We start from the raw sequence: 18,543 nt of genomic DNA, 5'->3' as shown, positions 1-18,543 counted from the left end.
TAAACAAATGGGACTACATCAAAATAAAAAGCTTTTGCACAGCAAAGGAAACCATCAACAAAACAACAAGAAGACCCACTACATGGGAGAACATATTTGCCAATGATACCACCGATAAGGGTTTAATTTCCAACATTTACAGGGATCTCATGAAACTTAACAAAAGGAAGATAAACAATCCAATAAAAAAATGGGCAACGGACCTAGATAGACACTTTTTGAAAGAGGACATACAGAAGGCCGAAAGACATATGAAAACATGCTCAAAGTCACTAATTATATGAGAGATGCAAATCAAAACGACAATGCGTTATCATCTCACACCTGTCAGAATGGCTATCATCAACAAATCCACAAACAACAAGTGTTGGAGAGGATGTGGAGAAAAAGGAACCCTTCTGCACTGCTGGTGGGAATGCAGACTGGTGCAGCCACTGTGGAGAACAGTATGGAGCTACCTCAAAAAACTAAAAATGGAACTCCCATTTGACCCAGTGATCCCACTACTAGGAATATATCCCAAGAAACCAGAAACGCCAATCAGAAAGGATATATGCACCCCTATGTTCATAGCAGCACAATTCACCATAGCTAAGATTTGGAAACAGCCTAAGTGCCCATCAGCAGATGAGTGGATTAGAAAACTGTGGTACATCTACACAATGGAATACTATGCTGCGGTAAAAAAAAAAAAAGGAACTCTTGCCTTTTGCAACAGCATGGATGGAACTGGAGAGCATTATGCTAAGTGAAATTAGCCAGTCAGAGAAAGATAAATACCACATGATCGCACTCATTTGTGGATTATAGAGAACAACATAGACTGATGAAAAGGGACAGACCCAAAGACTGAGAAACAGCAATCAGGCTATCAATCCCCAGAAGGAAAGTAGGGGAGGGCGGGGGTAAGGGGAAGAGATCAACCGAAGGACTTGTATACATGTACATAAGCCAAACCAATGGACATGGACAACAGGGGGATGGGAGCATGAGTGTGCGGGGCGGGGGGGAGGGGAGGTTGGGGTTAATGGGGGGGATGAGGACACATTTGTAATACCTTAACTAATAATAAAAAAAAGAAAAGAAAAAAAATAACGGTAAAAAAAAACACAACATGGTAAGTCTTATACATAATAAGACTGTAATAAGTCAGATACAGAATAATATGATTCCATTTATATAGAGCTGAAAACAAACACAACAAAACTATAGTGCTCAGGAATACATCCTTTAGTGGGAAAACAACAAAGAAAATAGAGCAAGTAACATAAAACTCAAGTTACTGCTCACCTCTGAGGGAGAAAAAGGATTGTGATTGGAAAGAAAAAGAGGTGCTTTTGGGAGTGCTGGCAATGTTCTATTTCTTGATTGTGAGTGGTACGTGGATGTTCATGTTATAATTCACTAGAGGCCTGGTGCACGAAATTAGTGCAGTGGTGGTGGTGGGGGGGGTGTCCCTCAGCCCGGCCTGTGCTCTCTTGCAGTCTGGGACCTCTTGGGGGATGTCTGACTGCTGGCTTGTGGCTGGATGGCCTTCTGCTGCTGCACGGCTTGCGGCTTGAGCTTCAGCAACTGCTGCATGTGCACGGGCTGGGCCAACACCGTCTGTCCTGTGGACACCATTGAGTGGGTGAGTCAAGCATAGAGGCAAGCTCACCCTGAGTTCCCTGCGCTTCTCTGAGTCACTGAGTTGTTCAGACTGACTGCCTTCTACAGAGAACAACACTGGATCGGGCCTAAGCCGGCAGTCGGACATCCCTCTCACAGTCGAGGACCCCTCGGGGGATGTAGCAGTGCTGAGCGGCACTCCCCCTGTGGGAGTGCACTGACCACCAGGGGGCAGCTCCTGCATCGAGCATCTGCCCCTGGTAGTCAATGTGCATCAGAGCGACTGGTCGTTCCGGTCGTTCTGCCGAAACGGTTGCTTATGCTTTTATATAGAGAGGTTAAGAAGTTTATGTATATTTCTGTGCTTCTCTATATGTGTTGTATTTCACAACAAAAGTGGTATTTTAAAGCTTTTCAATGTTAGCTTTTTATGCAAATATGCCATTATCTTTTGAATAGCATGAGACAATAAACTGACATATTTCTCAGTTTGGGGGAGAAAGAAGGAAGACATGCTGTATCAGAAACAGAAACTATTGATCTAGCCCTGGTGTTGAGGTGAGGTGGAAGTGCAGGGCAAGTTCTAAGGGTATTCAGGCTAATTAAACTTATGTGTTCTAAAATATGCAATGGGATGAAAATCAAGAGGATTACAAAGTTATTATTCCACTTTTAGTTCTGAGAGCAAGAAGTAAAGAAAATATTAAGAAAAAGTTGCTCAAAACACAAGATCAGTCTGCAAATTCAACAAAAAATGCCTTAGAAGAAGGCACTGATGCCTTTGCCTGGCCAGTGTAGCTCAGTGATTGAGCGTTGATCTATGAACCGGGAGCGTTGATCGATTACAGGTCAGAGTACATGCCCGGGATCAAGCCCCAGTTGTGGGGGGGGGGGGGGGGAGATTGCAGGAGGCAGCCAATCAATGATCTCTCTGTTATCATTAATGTTTCTATCTCTCCCTTCCTCTCTGGAAAAAAAAATTATATATATATTTAAAGTTGCCTTTGTTCAGTGTCCATACCATCACCTTCCTAGCTGCCCAAGTACTTTACCATGGGTTAGCTAAGGATTACTTAACAGAGCTAAAGAAAATCAAACAAGTTCTACAGGTCTAGCTCTTTTAAGACAGCATTAAATAAAGATGAAGGAAAACCTGAAACCTCTACAGCCCAGAGTTCTCTTACAAGGTCAAGGAAAATAACTTTTGAAGTTGATTACATAGGGCTTTAGAAATATGAGAAAATGTTAATATTGTGTTAAAAAGTGGACATAAACTTGTAAACCATAGGTCTTTTTAATCCTCACTCAAGGATATCTTTCTTTAATTTTTAGAAAGAAAGGGGAGCGGGGGGTAAGAGAAATAACATCAATGTGAGAGAAACTAGTGCCCTGACTGAGAATCAAATCCGCAACCTTTTTGGTGCACTGGATGATGCTCCAACTGAGACACACCAGCCAGAACAATGTAACAGAGATCCTTAATTATGTAATTTGGGTCAGAATTCTGTAAGAACAGTCCATAATAGACTTTCCTATTATTCTGTGAGACCAATCTGTATTAAGCTTTCCTACTATAACAAAAATATTGGGAACCAAATGCTGTAATATGAAGGATCTAAGTGAAAATACCTCTTTGAGGTAATCCTCAGTTGAGCCCAGCATTTCCATTTTCTCATAAGGTTTAAAGAGGTAATAATATAAACAAGTAGAAGGTACACCAAAGTGTTAAAATGTATAAAGCCTATGAGGAGAGTTTTGATTTCTCAGAAAAATGCCCTTATAAGGCCCATGATGGAGAAAGAATGCAGGAAGGAATGGCAAGGTATGGTGGAGGGGACACAAAAATATTCAATGCTATGAGTTAAAATAAGCCCAAAGAGTTAAAGATAGATGAAGTTAGAGATACTTGTGGTGGTAACTAGGGAGTGGGTCGCACAACCCTTAAAGAAACTTGATGACTGCCCAGCTGTTGTGGCTCAGTGGTTGAGCGTCGACCCATGCACCAAGAGGTCGCTGGTTCCATTCCCAGTCAGGGCTCATGCCCAACTTGTGGGCTCAATCCTTGGTGGGGGGGCTTACAGAAGGCAGTGGATCGATGGTCCTATCTCTCTCTCCCTCTACCTTCCTATCTAAAATTCAATTAAAATATATTTAAAAACATACAAACAAAAACAACTTGATGACTATGTAGGGAAAGACATCTCTTACACTACTAGGGAATCATGAAGATCCAAGAAAAATATGTATAACTAGAGGCCCGGTGCACAGATTCGTGCACCGGTCAGGTTCCTCGGCCTGGCCTGCGGGGATTGGGCTGAAACCAGCTCTCTGAAATCCCTGGAGGGGTCCTGGATTGTGAGAGGGCACAGGCCAGGCCAGGGAACCCACCAGTGCATGATTGGGGCCGGGGAGGGACCGCAGGAGGGCTCCAGGGCGTGTTCGGCCCATCTCGCCCAGTACCAATCAGCCGGACCCCAGCAGCAAGCTAACCTACTTGTCGGAGCGTCTGCCCCTTGGTGGTCAGTGCATGTCATAGTGACTGGTCCAACAGTCAAACGAACGGTTGGACACTTAGCATATTAGGCTTTTATTATATAGGACTGGAGTTTGTCCATGGGTTGGATATATAAGAAGGAAAAAATATGCACTATCTAGATAGGACTGTATATAACTAGCTAAAGCACAAATCTCAGAATCCTAATGAAGAAACCATACCCCCAAACAGCACTTTGGACCAAGATAGACTATCACTGTTTGAGTGTCTTCTGTTAAGTCACAAAAATAGGAAGCAAATAATTGAATTATGGGACCACTTCCTGAGGAGTTTACTTTCCTGATAAGGAGAGGTCTAGAAAATTGGCTGTTTTGCATAGTGTTATAATTAGGTAACCAGGCTTGTTCAAATATCCCAATGCTTGTAGTTATGATTCACCAGATGAAGATTAGTAAGCACTTTAAACATTTTAGTCATTTTTTGTGCATTTATTCTTACACATGAATTATCCTCACCAAATATTTCTGTGTAATTCTGTAAGCCAGGAGCGTTGTATGTATTGTAGAGTAGTGGTTCTCAAAGTGTAGTCCATGGATCCCTGAAGGAATTAGGTGGTGTCTACAAGCCCATGGAGATGTCAAAATTATTATGATTTTTTTTTTAAACGTCACCTGAGGATATATTTCCCCAGTGATATTTAGAGACAGTGGGAGGGAATCGGAGAGAGAGAGAGAGAAACATTGATGTGAAAGATACATCGACTGGCTGCCTCTGGTAAGCATCCCAATCAGGGCCAGGCTGGGATCTAACCTGCAACCCAGGTACATGCCCTCAACCAGGAATTGAACCTACAACCCTTCGGTCCATGGCCTGATGCTCCAACCATTGAACCACACTGACCAGGGCTCAAATTATTTTTATAATGATACTAAGATGCTAGTTGTCCTTCCACTTGACAATTGCACTAACTGTACAAGCTGTTGGCATCTTTGCATAAATGAAAGCAGTGTACCAAACTATACTAGTAATCATATTCTGTGCTACCATGCATAGTTTTAAAAAAAAAGTCAATTTCATTTCATGTCTTCCATTAAGCAGTATAAATTAATTTTATTCTTAACCTTTGAGTTCACTATTTTTAATTTTCTGTGTGATAAAATTAAAAGTTTTATACACAACGAACCTTTGCTACATACTGACTAGCTATCTTAAGAAAAAAATATGTGTACATTTGAAATGCAAGCTGAATTAAGAGCTTTATTCATGAAATGCTACTTAACACATTGCAGACCAGTAGTTTTATTGCTAGCTTTACCGAGTGGTCAGATAAGTTTCTATTGAACGAGTACAAAAAAAGTTTTATATAAATGTTAAAGGCACGCTTTAAAATTAAATACCCATTGTATTTTGAAGTTATTACATGTTCTTACAAGCTAATATCTTTTTAAGTATGATACTTTGTAAAACACTGTGTAATATGAAGAATTCTCGTGATCCATCTGCAATGTGCTAAAATAATCGACAAAGTATGACTACTGCATACAGCAGACACTGTCTTTAAAAATTTAAGAAGGGAGCCCATCATTTCGAATAAAATAAATGTATGACCATATTTTTTGTCAATGACAACATTTCAAGCTTTCAAACAAATATTAAAGTGAGTTTGACAGCTGCCTAGTACTAAAGATTTTCTGAAGAGATTGGTGGTAATATTAACAAATGTTATTTTTGTTTGATATTGTATAATGAAACATTTGAAAGATCTGCATAACTCAGTGAACCAATATTTTCTGAATGATTCACTTATGACATTACGAAGCCATATATGAGTTGTTAAAAAATCGCTTCAAAATGTGAAATAACCAATAGATTATTTTTTTTACCAGAGGACAGGTGCATGAAATTTGTGCATGGGGGGGGGGGTCCTCCTCAGCCCAGCCTGCACCCTCTCCAATCCAGGACCCCTCGGGGGATGTCCGACTGCCTTAGGATCAGGCCTAAACTGGCAGTCGGACATCCCTCTCACAATCCAGGGCCGCTGGCTCCTAACTGCTCATCTGCCTGCCTGCCTGACCACCCCTACTGGCCCCCCTGCCAGCCTGATCACCCCTAACTGCCTTTGCCTACCAGCCTGGTCGCCCCTAACTGCCCCCTTGCCAGCCTAGTCACCCCTTACTGCCCCCCTGCAGGCCTGGTCGCCCCCAACTGCCTCCCTCACCAGCCTGGTCACCCCCAATTGCCCCCCCTGCCAGCCTGGTCGCCCCTCACTGCACCCCTCTGCCAGCCTGGTCGCCCCTCTGCCAGCCTGGTCACCCTCTGCCAGCCTGGTCGCCCCCAATTGCACCCCCTGCTGGCCTGGTTGCCCCCAACTGCCCTCCCTGCTGGCCTGGTCACCCCTCACTGCCCCCCTCTGCCCGCTTGGTTGCCCCACACAGCCTGCTTGTTCAGTTGTTTGGTTGTCCCTCACTAACCCTGCTGCTGGCCTGATCGCCCCACGCAGCCTGCTGTTTAGTCATTTGGTCGACCCTCACTAACCCCCCTGCCGGCCTGGTCGTCCCACAGCCTGTTCGGTCGTCCATTTGGTTGCGATGGCCCCTGGCTCATATATATATATATATATATATAGTTGCTGTTGTTAATCTTCACCCCAGGATGTTTTTCCATTGATTCTTAGAGAGAGTGGAAGGCGGGGGTGGGGGTGGGGGGGTGGGGGGAGAGAAACATTGAAGTGATAGAGACACATCAATTGGTTGCCTCCTGCTCAGGGGGTTGGGGGGTTGGAGGGAGGGTGGGGTATAGAACCTGCAACCATGGTACGTGCCCTTGACTGGAATCGAACCTGGGACCCTTCACCTTCAGTCTGCAGGCCAATGCTCTATCCAGAGCCAAACCAGCTAGGGCAACCAACAGATTTTAATGTTACAGTCTATATTGCAACTAACTTATAAGAAACTAAAACTTGTTGATTTGGAGGTGTAGGCCCAAAGAGCAAACAAATTTATGTGAATGACCAGATCAAAACTATATGGGCCACTTCCCTCACTCGAGATACCACACAGCTCTGTAAGTCCATTTTAACAGGTATGAGTCTGAATCTCTTAATGGCATCTTTCAAAGAGCTACGAGCTGACCCCTTTTAATAAAAGAAGCAAGGGTTTTTTCATCTACAAGGCCAACATTCTACAGGGAAGAAGGAAACACAGCTTTGGATCAAGAGCAGATGCTAAGCAGGTGGAATAAATAACTAAGTTGTTTTGGGGAATGTATGAGGGGAAAACTCTCTGCTTTCTTTGTAAAGAAACATATGTTCCTGAGCTATCTTCCTTGCTCTGTGAGACATTATCAAAGACTATGATAAATTAAATTACTGGTTTCACTTCTCTAACCTTCTGTAATAGAATTAATTTCCATTAGAAAAATATATCCCAGATAGTTCACTAGTTCAAGAAGAATGAGAGATGTACAGAACAAAGCTGGACTCAACCTGAAACTTACTCCAAATCAGCTGAGCCCTAGCCACTTCACAGAGATAAATGATAAATACATAATTATTATATCAAGCCAATTAATTTTTTGGGTGTTTGTTAGGGAAGATTATTGTGAATATACTTGATGACTTTAGGCTATCCCATGCATACCTAATAGTCACATTCTAGAAGCTACCACTTGAGTAAACCCATTGTTTTTCCCTAAAGGTCTGGAAGACTTTGGTGATGGGGAAAAGTTTGGTGGTACTATTTCCTGGTTTAAAAACTTTGATGGCCTCTCAAGGCCTAAAAGGATGAAATCCAAACTTCTGGTCCTGAAATTTAAGGACCTAAAACCTTACTATCAATCTTCCCTTCCTTCATTCCTACCAAGAAATCTTCTATTGTAGCCATTGAAGTTTATTCAATTTTCTCAAGTAGTACTAGTCACCCAGCTATCGCCTCGAACAGATGAGACTTAATAAACCGAACTACCATGATTTACATTTTTGTTTACTAGATTGTTAATTTATCTAAGGCAAAGATCTTGTCGTTTCTAAACCTCCAGCACACCTAGCACAATGCCTGAAACATGGCCTTTTTTGTTGAAAGAAAAAGAAAGAGAATAAATGAAACTGAATAAATGAAGTTAAAGGAACAGGTCTCATCTATAGAAGAGAATGAAAAGGGAAAAAAAGACAGAGAGAAGTACTTCTAAAGAAACATGTATTTAAAATTGTCTCATTTTTACTTAGTAAAACTGTAAAAGTTTAAAAATATTAAATGGATTTATGATACTAAATTGAGTTCAGGTTTTATCTCTACAAAAATCTTCCTAAAAATATAAAGCTAGGAATACCATAGTACTGTCATAAATTCAATTAAGCATACATAAGGAAAACATAAATATTCAAAAATATTAATAGACACTGGTGATTTTCTTCTTGCCTTTTACACTTTACCCTACTGTTAAAAATTTTCTAAATTGAACATGAAACAAGTATCTAAATCTATCTTTTATGTAGAAGTATAAGATTTATCAAATGGCTAATTTTAAAAGAAATAAGTTCAGTAATTGCTAAATATAAAATAGTTTATCTTTCATTTTCAAGTTCTATGAGAAATTATAAAAGTTTCCTTAAAAGCAGTAAGTATGTTATTATGTAAAAAAGAGCTAGTATTGCAGTGGAATCGGTGGGATTTTTCTTGCACCGCCTCCCAGAATCAAACTGGAAATAAAACTAAATTTGGGAACATTCACCCTGAATTACCAACTGAAGACTAACTGAAGAGGAGACTTTTTAAACAAGGCACAAACCACCTCCAGACTGGTAGGAAGGGCAGGGTTGAGAGAGGGCTGGGCCAACTCACATAGGCCAGGCCCAAGGGTGAGGAGGGACATCTCAGCTGCAGGGTTGGGGTTATCTCTTTCTAGCAGCAAAAACCACATAGGAAGCCAACATAATTTATTTTTGTCTAGTACTGTGTACTTTGTGTACTCTAAACACATAACCCCTTTGGATCACTCTACCATTTGTGAACTCTTCACTTTCTCTTCTCTCACATATAATCCTATCATCTCAACACCACACTAATCCTTATATTATTGTCTCTTTCTACCTTCTGCTTTTTATTCTCCCAAACCTAATTAGCAGGCCTCCTGAAAAAGTCAAGTTTCTTTGACATATATTACTGTAGTTCTTCCTCTCTTTTCTATAAGAATTCCCTGTATAATTTCTCTTCCTGTTTGTCCCCACCTGAGAGAAGATTACAAGGCTTTGAAAGAGGTGCTTCTTTTACAAAAAAGAACCTAAATATTGTTCTTCTTTTGCCTATTACCCCCAAGAGATCCTGTGCCTAATCCTCTTCAGCACTGGCTCTTGCATGACCACTGCATGCACATCTTCAAGTAATGCCTTTTGCTCACCATAATGATCTCTGGAAGGGAGTTAGGGAAAAACAGAGTAGGAAATCTTCTGACTAGTGTTATCAAAGATAACACTACCAGATCTCATCACATGGAAAAAGACTGTTAACTATGTGAAGTGATGGATGTTAACTAAATTTATTGTGATAATCATTTTGCAATATATACATATGCCGGGAGCCGGTCCATCCTTGCTGTTTCAAGGGACCTGGCATATATGGCATACTGTTCTTAATATGTTTGCTCACCTTCTTGGCACTATGTGTTTTAACCAAGGTCTCTGAGAAAGGTTGTTTCCCCAGGTAGGGATTTTCCCCTGAAGTTAGGGAGGGAATAAAACCTCTTAACTAAGTGCCAGGCGGGTAATTAATCACTTTAACTACGAACAATCATGCTTAAGCTACATAATCTTTACTCCCTGGAATGGAGATAAGAAACACCCTAACCTTTGGAATAGAGATTGATAGGATTGGAATCAACTGGTATAAATACAGATGTAACAAGACAGAACTGAGAAGAGAACCAAGAAGACAGAACCTACACAGAACCTACAGACAGAAGAACTTCGCTGGAGAGAACATGGCAAAAGATCCTGGACTGAACCTGACTACAGAAATTGGCAAGAGAACCTGACGAGAACCTGGTGACTGAACCTGGCTGGAGAACCTGGACAGAACCTGGCTGGAGAACCTAGCGAGGGAACATGGCCACAGAACCTGGCTGGAGATCCGAAGCAGAACCTCTCTGGAGATCGAGACCATAACTTGGCTGTAGATCCTGGCTGTAGATCCTGGCTAGGCTGCTGATCAACTGAACGCTGTCTCCGTGTAATTCCTTCTTCGCCGACTCCGTCTACGCCTTTGGGAACCCCTGGACCTGCTGGGGATGGACCCCGGCATACATATATCAAATAATCATGTTGTATACCTACAATTAATAGAATGTTATATGTCAACTAGAGGCCTGCTGCACGAAGAGATTCGTGCAATAGGCCTTCCTTTCTTTCCCCTGGCTGCTGGCACGGTTTTGCCTCTGGCACCTGGGCCCAGGCCTTCGCTCTGGCTGAGTTCTGGCCGGAGCCGGCCCTAGAAACGTCAGGCTTCGCTGCTCTGCCGGCCCCGGGGCCATGAGGCCTTGCTGCTCCGCCAGCCCCAGGGGACGTGAGGTCTCGCTGCTCTGCCAGCCCCGGGCCATCATGCTTCGCTCCACCAGTTGGAGCCTACGTATGCAAATTAACGCCATCTTTGTTGGCAGTTAATTTGCATATCATGCTGATTAGCCTATGGGAGGCATAGCAAAGGTACGGTCAATTACCATGTTTGTCTATTATTAGATAGGATTAGAGGCCTGGTGCACAAACATTTGTGCACTGGGGGGGAGGGGGGGTCCCTCAGCCCGGCTTGTGCCCTCTCGCAGTCTGGGACCCCTCGGGAGATAACGACCTGCTGGCTTAGGCCTGCTCCCGGGTGGCAGAGAGCAGGCCCAATCCCTAGGTGCAGCCCCTGGTTGGGCTCAGAGCAGGGTTGATTGGGGAGTTGGGGCACCGCCCCGTCATGCACAGAGCAGGGAGATTGGGAGGTTGTGATGCCACCCTCAGTCATGATCAGGGTAGGGCCGATTGGGGGGTTGGGGCTCCGTCCCCTGTCACACTCAAGGCAGGGTCAATGGGGAGGTTGCGGCGCCACCCCGTCATGCACAGAGCAGGGCCAATCAGGGGGTTGGGGCGCTGCCCCCTGTCACGCACAGAGTGGGGGCGATAGGGGAGTTGGGGCACCGCCCTCTATCACCCATAAAGCAGGGCCGATCAGGGGGTTGGGGCACCGCCACTCTCACACTCAGGGCAGGGCCGATGGGGAGGTTATGGCTCTACCCGTCACACACAGAGCAAGGCCCGTGTGGGGGGGGGGCGGTTGGGGAGCTCCCCCCTATCAGGCACAGAGCAGGGCTGCTCAGGGGGTTGGGGCACCTTCCCCTGTCACGAACAGAGCAGGATGGATAGGGAGGTTGTGGCCCCGCCCCCTGTCACACACACAGCCGCAGGGCGATCAGGGGGTTTGGGCGCTGCCCCCTGTCACGCTGATCCCGGTGCCGGGAGGCATATTATCCTTTTACTATATAGGGTAGAGGCCTGGTGCATGGGTGGGGCCGGCTGGTTTGCCCTGAAGGGTGTCCTGGATCAGGGTGGGGGTCCCCACTGGGGTGCCTGGCCAGCCTGGGTGAGGGGATGATGGCTGTTTGCAGCTGATCACACACCATTCAGGGTAGGGGTCCCCACTGGGGTGCCTGGCCAGTCTGGGTGAGGGGCTGAGGGCTGTTTTCAGGCTGGGGGTGACTGAAGCTCCCAACCGCTCCTTTTTTTCTTTTTTCTTTTTTTTATTCTGGGCCAGTTTTAGCTTGAGGCTTGGCTCCAGCTCTTAGGCCTCCAGCTGAAAGTAGGTTTCTGGCCTTTGCATACAATGTTGCGAATCTGCTGGCTGAAGTCCCGCAGTATCTGTTACAATGTTTGAAACTGCAGGCTCAGAGGCCTGTAGCCGCAGGCGGGGAACGTTGGTTTCCTCCGTCACTGAGGCAAGCAAGCCTCATGTTAGTTTCAAGCTGCCTGGTTGCCAGCCGCCATCTTGGCTGACAGTTAATTTGCATATCTCGCTGATTAGCCAATGAAAAGGTAGCGGTCGTACGCCAATTACCATGTTTCTCTTTTATTAGTGTAGATTATATCTCTTTTGTTTGTTTGTTTTTTGTTGTCAATCCTCACCAGAAGATGTTTTCCCATTGATTTTTAGGGAGAGTGGAAGAGAGAAAGACAGACAGAGAGAAACATTGATTTGAGAGAAACACATTCACTGGTTGCCTACTGCACGAGCCTCGACCAGGGCCTGGGCCAGGGAGGAGCCTGCAACCAAGGTACATGCCCCTGACTGGAATTGAACCTGGGACCCTATGGTCCACAGGCTGGCGTTCTATCCACTGAGCCAAACCAGCTAAAAATACCGGCTGATCAGTACCACTAACAGTAAGAATGCCTCTATATTCTGAGAAAACCCTCATTCTCTGAATCTAATTCTCATTATGTCAAGACACCTGAATATGACCAACAGACTTAAACACCATGCATTAATATAAAAAAACTAAAGGCCTGGTGCATGGATTCGTTTATTGGTGGGGTCCCTCGGCCTGCCCTGCAGGGATCAGCCAAAACCAGCAGTCCAACATCCCCTGAGGGATGTAGCAGTGCTCAAAGCCACAGGCGGGAGGAGCCCAGGCTGACTGCCACGCCACTCCCGCTCATCCTGGCCCCGCTGTGCCTGCTGCCACCACTGCTTGGTAGGCTCGCTGCTGCTCCAGATGGGGGAGGGGCACGCAGGGAGAGTGTCCTCGGGGGAGGCTCGTGCCAGCACAGCTGCGCTTGCCAGCCATGAGCCCGGCATCTGGCACCCATTGGTGAGCTGAGCGGTGTTCCCACTGTGGGAGCGCACTGACCACCAGGAGGCAGCTCCTGCCTTGAGCATCTGCCCCCTGGTGGTCAGTGTGCGTTAGAGCTACCAGTCAAGTGGTCAAGCAGTTGCTTAGGCTTTTAAATATATAGACTAGAGGCCCAGAGCATGAAATTCATACATGGGTAGGGTCCCTAGTGGCTGCTTGCCAGGGCCTCCCTTCCCCTGGCTACCTGCTGCCGCAGTCAGCCAGGGCCTCCCTTTTCACCCGCCTTGGCCTGGTACCGCCCGCTCACCTGCTCCACCATCCCGATGCAGTCCTGCTCTTGTCTGGGCCCATCGGGGCCAGCAGCGCCTCCACTGACACCCGCTGTCAGCACTGTGTTGTCGATGCCCGTCATGTTCTGCACCGCCCCGTGGCGGTCAGCGCACGTCTAACGCCCGGTTGGTTGAACTCTCGCCCATAGGGACACTTTGCATATTGGCCTTTTATTATATAGGAGGATGGCGGGACCCTTTGCTAGAGTCAAGTAAGTCCAAGTCCACACTTAGAATATCTCTTTACTTTCCTTTGGAGCTCCTTAGAGCTGCAACTTTTCAATTGATTGCTGGCTTTCAAACTATTAAAACTTAACTTTTGGAGAGGCATTTCTTGCTTCTTTTGGTGTAAATTGCAAAGCTTAACCCCACATATCTACTTACCCACATTAATAAAGAAATGCAGGTATACCAATTTCTAACAAGACATATGCAGGTGTCTTTAATAAAGCCTAGCATATACAAAATTAACAAATACTGCCAATCACTACAAGCACAGCAGGAAAATACTGAAAAAAACCTAAATCAATTTTAAAATTCCACACTAAATAAATATAGCAACTGATACTATTTTAAAAAAATAAAAATGTTATTCTTAGAACCCTTGTTCAACTAGATATATTATGAAAAAAAGGACTCCATGGTCGAAGTCTTGAAAGTGTTACACATTATATCCCAACTTTGTTTGGCTATGGAAGCCTTTGTGTGTAACATCTTTCAAGAAGATACTTTATGAGGGTTTTACAGATTAGTAAACTTTATTTCAATTATGTTCTTCATAGTTTCTTGGCTTAAATAGTGCTAAATCAACGTTTATGCTTGGAATTATAGCATAAATAAGTAACAAAAAAAGATTTGTTATAGAAAAGGTATTACTGGGTGGATTGTAAGCATATCATGTTCTGTAGTTAGTCTGAGAATAGCTTAGTCAAGGTTATGTCCCATAAACCTAATTACCCCTTTCAACATAGTAGCAGAAATAGAAATAGTTGACTCTTGAACAACATGGGGTTAGGGGTGTCAACCACCCACACAGTAAAAAATCCTCATATAACTTTTGACTCCCCCAGAACTTTGCCACAGTTGTCCCTCAGTATTCATGGGGGACAGGATCCTGGACCTCCTGCCCCAAATTAATGGATGCTTAAGTCCCTTATCTAAATAAAATGACATAGAAACTGCCGGGAGCCGGTCCATCCTTGCTGTTTCAAGGGACCTGGCATATATGGCATACGGTTCTTAATATGTTTGCTCACCTTCTTGGCGCTGTGTTTTAACCAAAGTCACCTCTCCGAGAAAGGTTGAATCCCCAGGTAGGGATTTTCCCCTGAAGTTAGGGAGGGAATAAAACCCCTCAACTAAGTGCCAGGCGGGTAATTAATCCCTTTAACTACGAACAATCATGCTTAAACCACATAATCTTTTCTCCCTGGAATGGAGATAAGAAACGCCCTAACCTTTGTAATAGAGATTGATAGGATTGAATCAACTGGTATAAATACAGTTGTAACAAGACAGAAAAACTCAGAACTTAGAACAGAACTCAGAAGACAGTACCTACGTGGAACCAGGAGATGGAGTAGCTTCGCTGGAGAGAACATGGCAAGAGATCCTGGACTGAACCTGACTGCAGAGGTTGGCAAGAGAGCCTGACTAGAAGCTGGTGACCGAACCTGGCTGGAGATCTCAGACAGAACCTGGCTGGAGAACCTAGCGAGGGAACATGGCTACAGAACCTCGCTGGAGATCCAGACCAGAACTTGGCTGGAGATCCTGGCTAGGCTGCTGATCAACTGAACACTGTCTCCGTGTCAATCCTTCTTCGCCGACTCCGTCCACGCCTTTGGGAACCCCTGGACCCGCTGGGGTTGGACCCCGGCAAGAAACAATGCACGTAATCATCCCTCCACATCGCGGATTCCCAACCTGGTGATATGGAGGGCTGACTGGGTATTTATTGAAAAACAAAACAACGTATAAGTGGCCCTGCCCCATGCAGTTCAAACCCATGGTGTCAAGGGTCATCTATATTTTCAAAATCACTTCAAAATGAAATTATGAGGATTCAATCTATTTTAATAATGGCAACATGATTATTTACAAGTCGAGGGCCTTCTGATATATGGCTCTCAGTTTTGCCCATCTCTAATCATTATTCTTCAGATTATCTTCTAAAAGGCACATTGATAGTGATATTCCTACTTAAAAACCTTTCTATAGCTCCGAAATGCTTCAAAGTAGAAAATTCTAAATTCTTAATGTTGCACACATGGTTCTAATCTACCTTTCCGAATTCTTCTGTCACTTCCACACCTGCTCTAGCTATACAAAGTAGTTATTATTCATAGATTGCTGTTTCATGCTTCCTTGCCTCTGGAATTGTCTTCCTCTTTCTTTTCTCCATTTGTTAAATTACTACTCATCTTTCAACACACAACTCAAATGACTTTTCACATTGTCAATAATGAAACGTACTTCTTATAAATGCAGTTTACTTGGCATTTCAGAAAAGCCACTATTGTATTTAAAGTAGAAATTTTTAAAAATTTATGAATACAAGAACATCAGTGACTTTGATTAGAGTCAGTCTATTTTTAATGGATATCCTTAAAACTAACTTCTATCTCTTTTAGATTCAATTTTCCATAGATGCTTACTGGATATCAAATATGTCCCAGAGACAGTCTTATTCTTAAGACTGGGCCTAAAGTCTTTTCTACAGCTAAATGCATATGCATTAGGACGTTCAATGGGATTTTTCCTCTTGTTCCAAAACTGTGAATAATGCCCAAATTAAATACCCCTTATTCTAACTTCAATGAGCCAATAGCAGTTAGTACTGGCCTCTTCTCTTAGGGCTTACTGAGAGGCATCGATTTATTGAACCAGCCCTATCGTCAATATTGCAACACCTTCCCTCGGTGTGGATCTAAAAAGGCTGAAAAGAGGGGTTTATTGGACTTTGAGGGAAACACAGAGTTTATGAAAAAAGGATATTCCATTCCCTCTTTGGAGAAAAAAAGCAGTTGTATGTGAATCCATTGTGTAAGTTAGAATCAAAGTTTGAGGTCATCTAAAAGAAAGGCACACTAGTATTTCATCCCGTTTGGTTACCTATATAGGCAAAAGATTTACTGATTTGCCTCCCTGTTATATGCACAGGAGAAAAGAGAAATGGAGAGAAAGTGTGGTGGGTCAGTGTCAGGTAGAGAGGTAGGCAAAACTATTGCCCACCTGAGTTGTTGGTTCCCAAGAAGTATAAAAAAATGTAACCTCTACCCCAATGTACAATAAGAGGTAGATTTGATTGGATAAAGTCTTGCAAAACAAATACATATCAGAGTCACTAGGTGTGAATGCCATCAGTCAGGTTTAGCTAGAAGATGTGACAAAATCTTGCATGGGATGACATCAATGCTTATGGAAATGGGATAGGATCGAGCTCACTGTCATCAGGGTAAACTCGAGCTATCACTCATCTTCATTTAGCCTGTTGACAAAGAGCTGGAAATTACTGTGGAACAACCAAGAAAGAGAAGTGCCACCTCAACACTGGGATATGCAGAATTCTGTCTCCCTATGACTCCTCCCAGCTTCAACACCAGAGGAAGAAAAAGCACAAGAAAAAGAGAGGGCAGAAGTGTGTGACCAAAAAAAGGAAACAAACCCCTACTCATCTACCCCCAAAGTTTTCAACCCCAGATTAAAATCAGTTTGTCCTTGGATGAAGTTATAAGAGTACTACATCAAGCCCGTGACTGAAGCTGTATGAAGAGAACTAAGTCTTAAATACTGAAATAAGACTACAGCATTTGAGTACTATGGAATAGTGACAAGATGTTGTTAAGGTAGTCAATATCCAGTAGGAAAAGAGTTTGGCATGGTAGAGTTAGAGGACAGTTACTAGATAAAAAGCAAAACTGATTTGTATTTATTTGCCAACAAGTTGAGATCCTCAAAGAACTGGTTACACATAGATGGATAGTCTCTGAAATTAGTTTCCCTATATACTGGTGTTCTCAAATCTCCATTTCTATTTTGTATAATTAATAAAATCCTGATGTAAGTTCTATTATACTGTGATATTTAAGGCCATCAATTTGCACACTACTATTTGCTGCTCAGTCTAAAAAATGCTAATTGGATAAGAGCCATACTTTTATACCTGGGAAGACACCATTGAAGTCACAGATATGAATGGACATATAAGCATTACTAATAATGGAGGATGTTGGAAGTAGCAACAGATATTTCAAGTAATGAAGTGAAGGAGACTAATGAGAACACAGCTCAGAAAACAGAAATTAATTTGATAACTCAATGCTTTCAACATTCACCTTTTAATGATCCAACCAAAGAGGAAACCACAAAGAGGCTTATCTGACAAAGAGGAAAAATGTGTATATTGTAAATGGAGATTATTCAGCTGCATGAAACAGAGGAAGGAAAAATGAAGGTTCTAAAGAAAGAGAGTAAGAGAAAAGCAAGTGAAGGCTGATCAGGAAGTGGGGCCTTACCTGGGCTGCACACTGCGGATGGACAAGCATGAATGACAGACAGAGTAGAACAGCTCTTGGATGGATGAGAGACAATAATGTAAAGTGGCTGACACATTGCAATATTAATACATACCGAGACTGAACTGCGGGTAATGCTCATAAATCTAACTGCAATTAGTACAGGTTTCTGGATTAGGAAGGACATGAAAAGGAAAGCAGAAGGTTAGAATGTACATGTTATTGTCCCATTAAAAGAGAAGGTTTAATCTTTCAGTGGACTTATTCTGCAGCATCAGCAAAAAAACACAGCTAGCCTATCTGCTTTGAAAAGTAGCTTTTTAGTAAAAGGTCTCTTCCCTTCCTGCCTGGATGAGCTAAAATGAGCCTCTCAGAACTGAGTTCCTGAAAATTCATACTACAGAAAGGGTTTCACTTTTAAATGGTGTTTCTTTTTTCAATTTCTGGGGAAAAGATTTAGATAGTGTCCTGTGATGGGCTTTACTGCTTGGAAAAAGTCTATCTTTATGTTTGTTTTTAGAAAAGACCCTCTTCTAATCTAATCAATAGACATTTGTTGAGTACTTGCTCTGTGCCAGGCAGTTTTAATATTGAAGGAAGAACAGAGTTATTTTAATATTAATCTAACTATAAACCATGAAGATGGAGGAAGTATTGCTGGGCCACTGGAAAAACACAGGTATGATGATGGGGAAGCCTGTTTCTTTTTAGAGATTTACTGGAGATCTGAGTGGGTGTTCATCACTACAATTTTGTTTTACAATTGAGGGGAAGGGTA

General features: G+C 43.3%; 1 protein-coding gene across 13 annotated transcripts in view; it reads right to left on the bottom strand.

Moving 5' to 3' along the window:
* The window catches only part of MYO9A (myosin IXA), a 483,806-nt gene that overhangs the window by 11,574 nt on the left and 453,689 nt on the right, over window positions 1-18,543 (bottom strand). For 10 of the 13 annotated variants that reach the window (XM_059658301.1, XM_059658294.1, XM_059658340.1 and 7 more), the window contains one exon: window positions 17,881-17,934. The exons of the other annotated variants lie outside the window; for them this stretch is intronic. In XM_059658301.1, the coding sequence (XP_059514284.1) occupies window positions 17,881-17,934 (54 nt within the window). The remainder of the gene's footprint in view (window positions 1-17,880; window positions 17,935-18,543) is intronic. 13 annotated transcript variants of the gene reach the window in all.

The sequence above is a fragment of the Myotis daubentonii genome, chromosome 1, assembly GCF_963259705.1.
Source record: "Myotis daubentonii chromosome 1, mMyoDau2.1, whole genome shotgun sequence".
Classification (NCBI taxonomy): Eukaryota; Metazoa; Chordata; class Mammalia; order Chiroptera; family Vespertilionidae; genus Myotis; species Myotis daubentonii.
The sequence above is the reverse complement of the archived record's forward strand: the minus strand, read 5'-3'. Positions and strand labels throughout refer to the sequence as shown.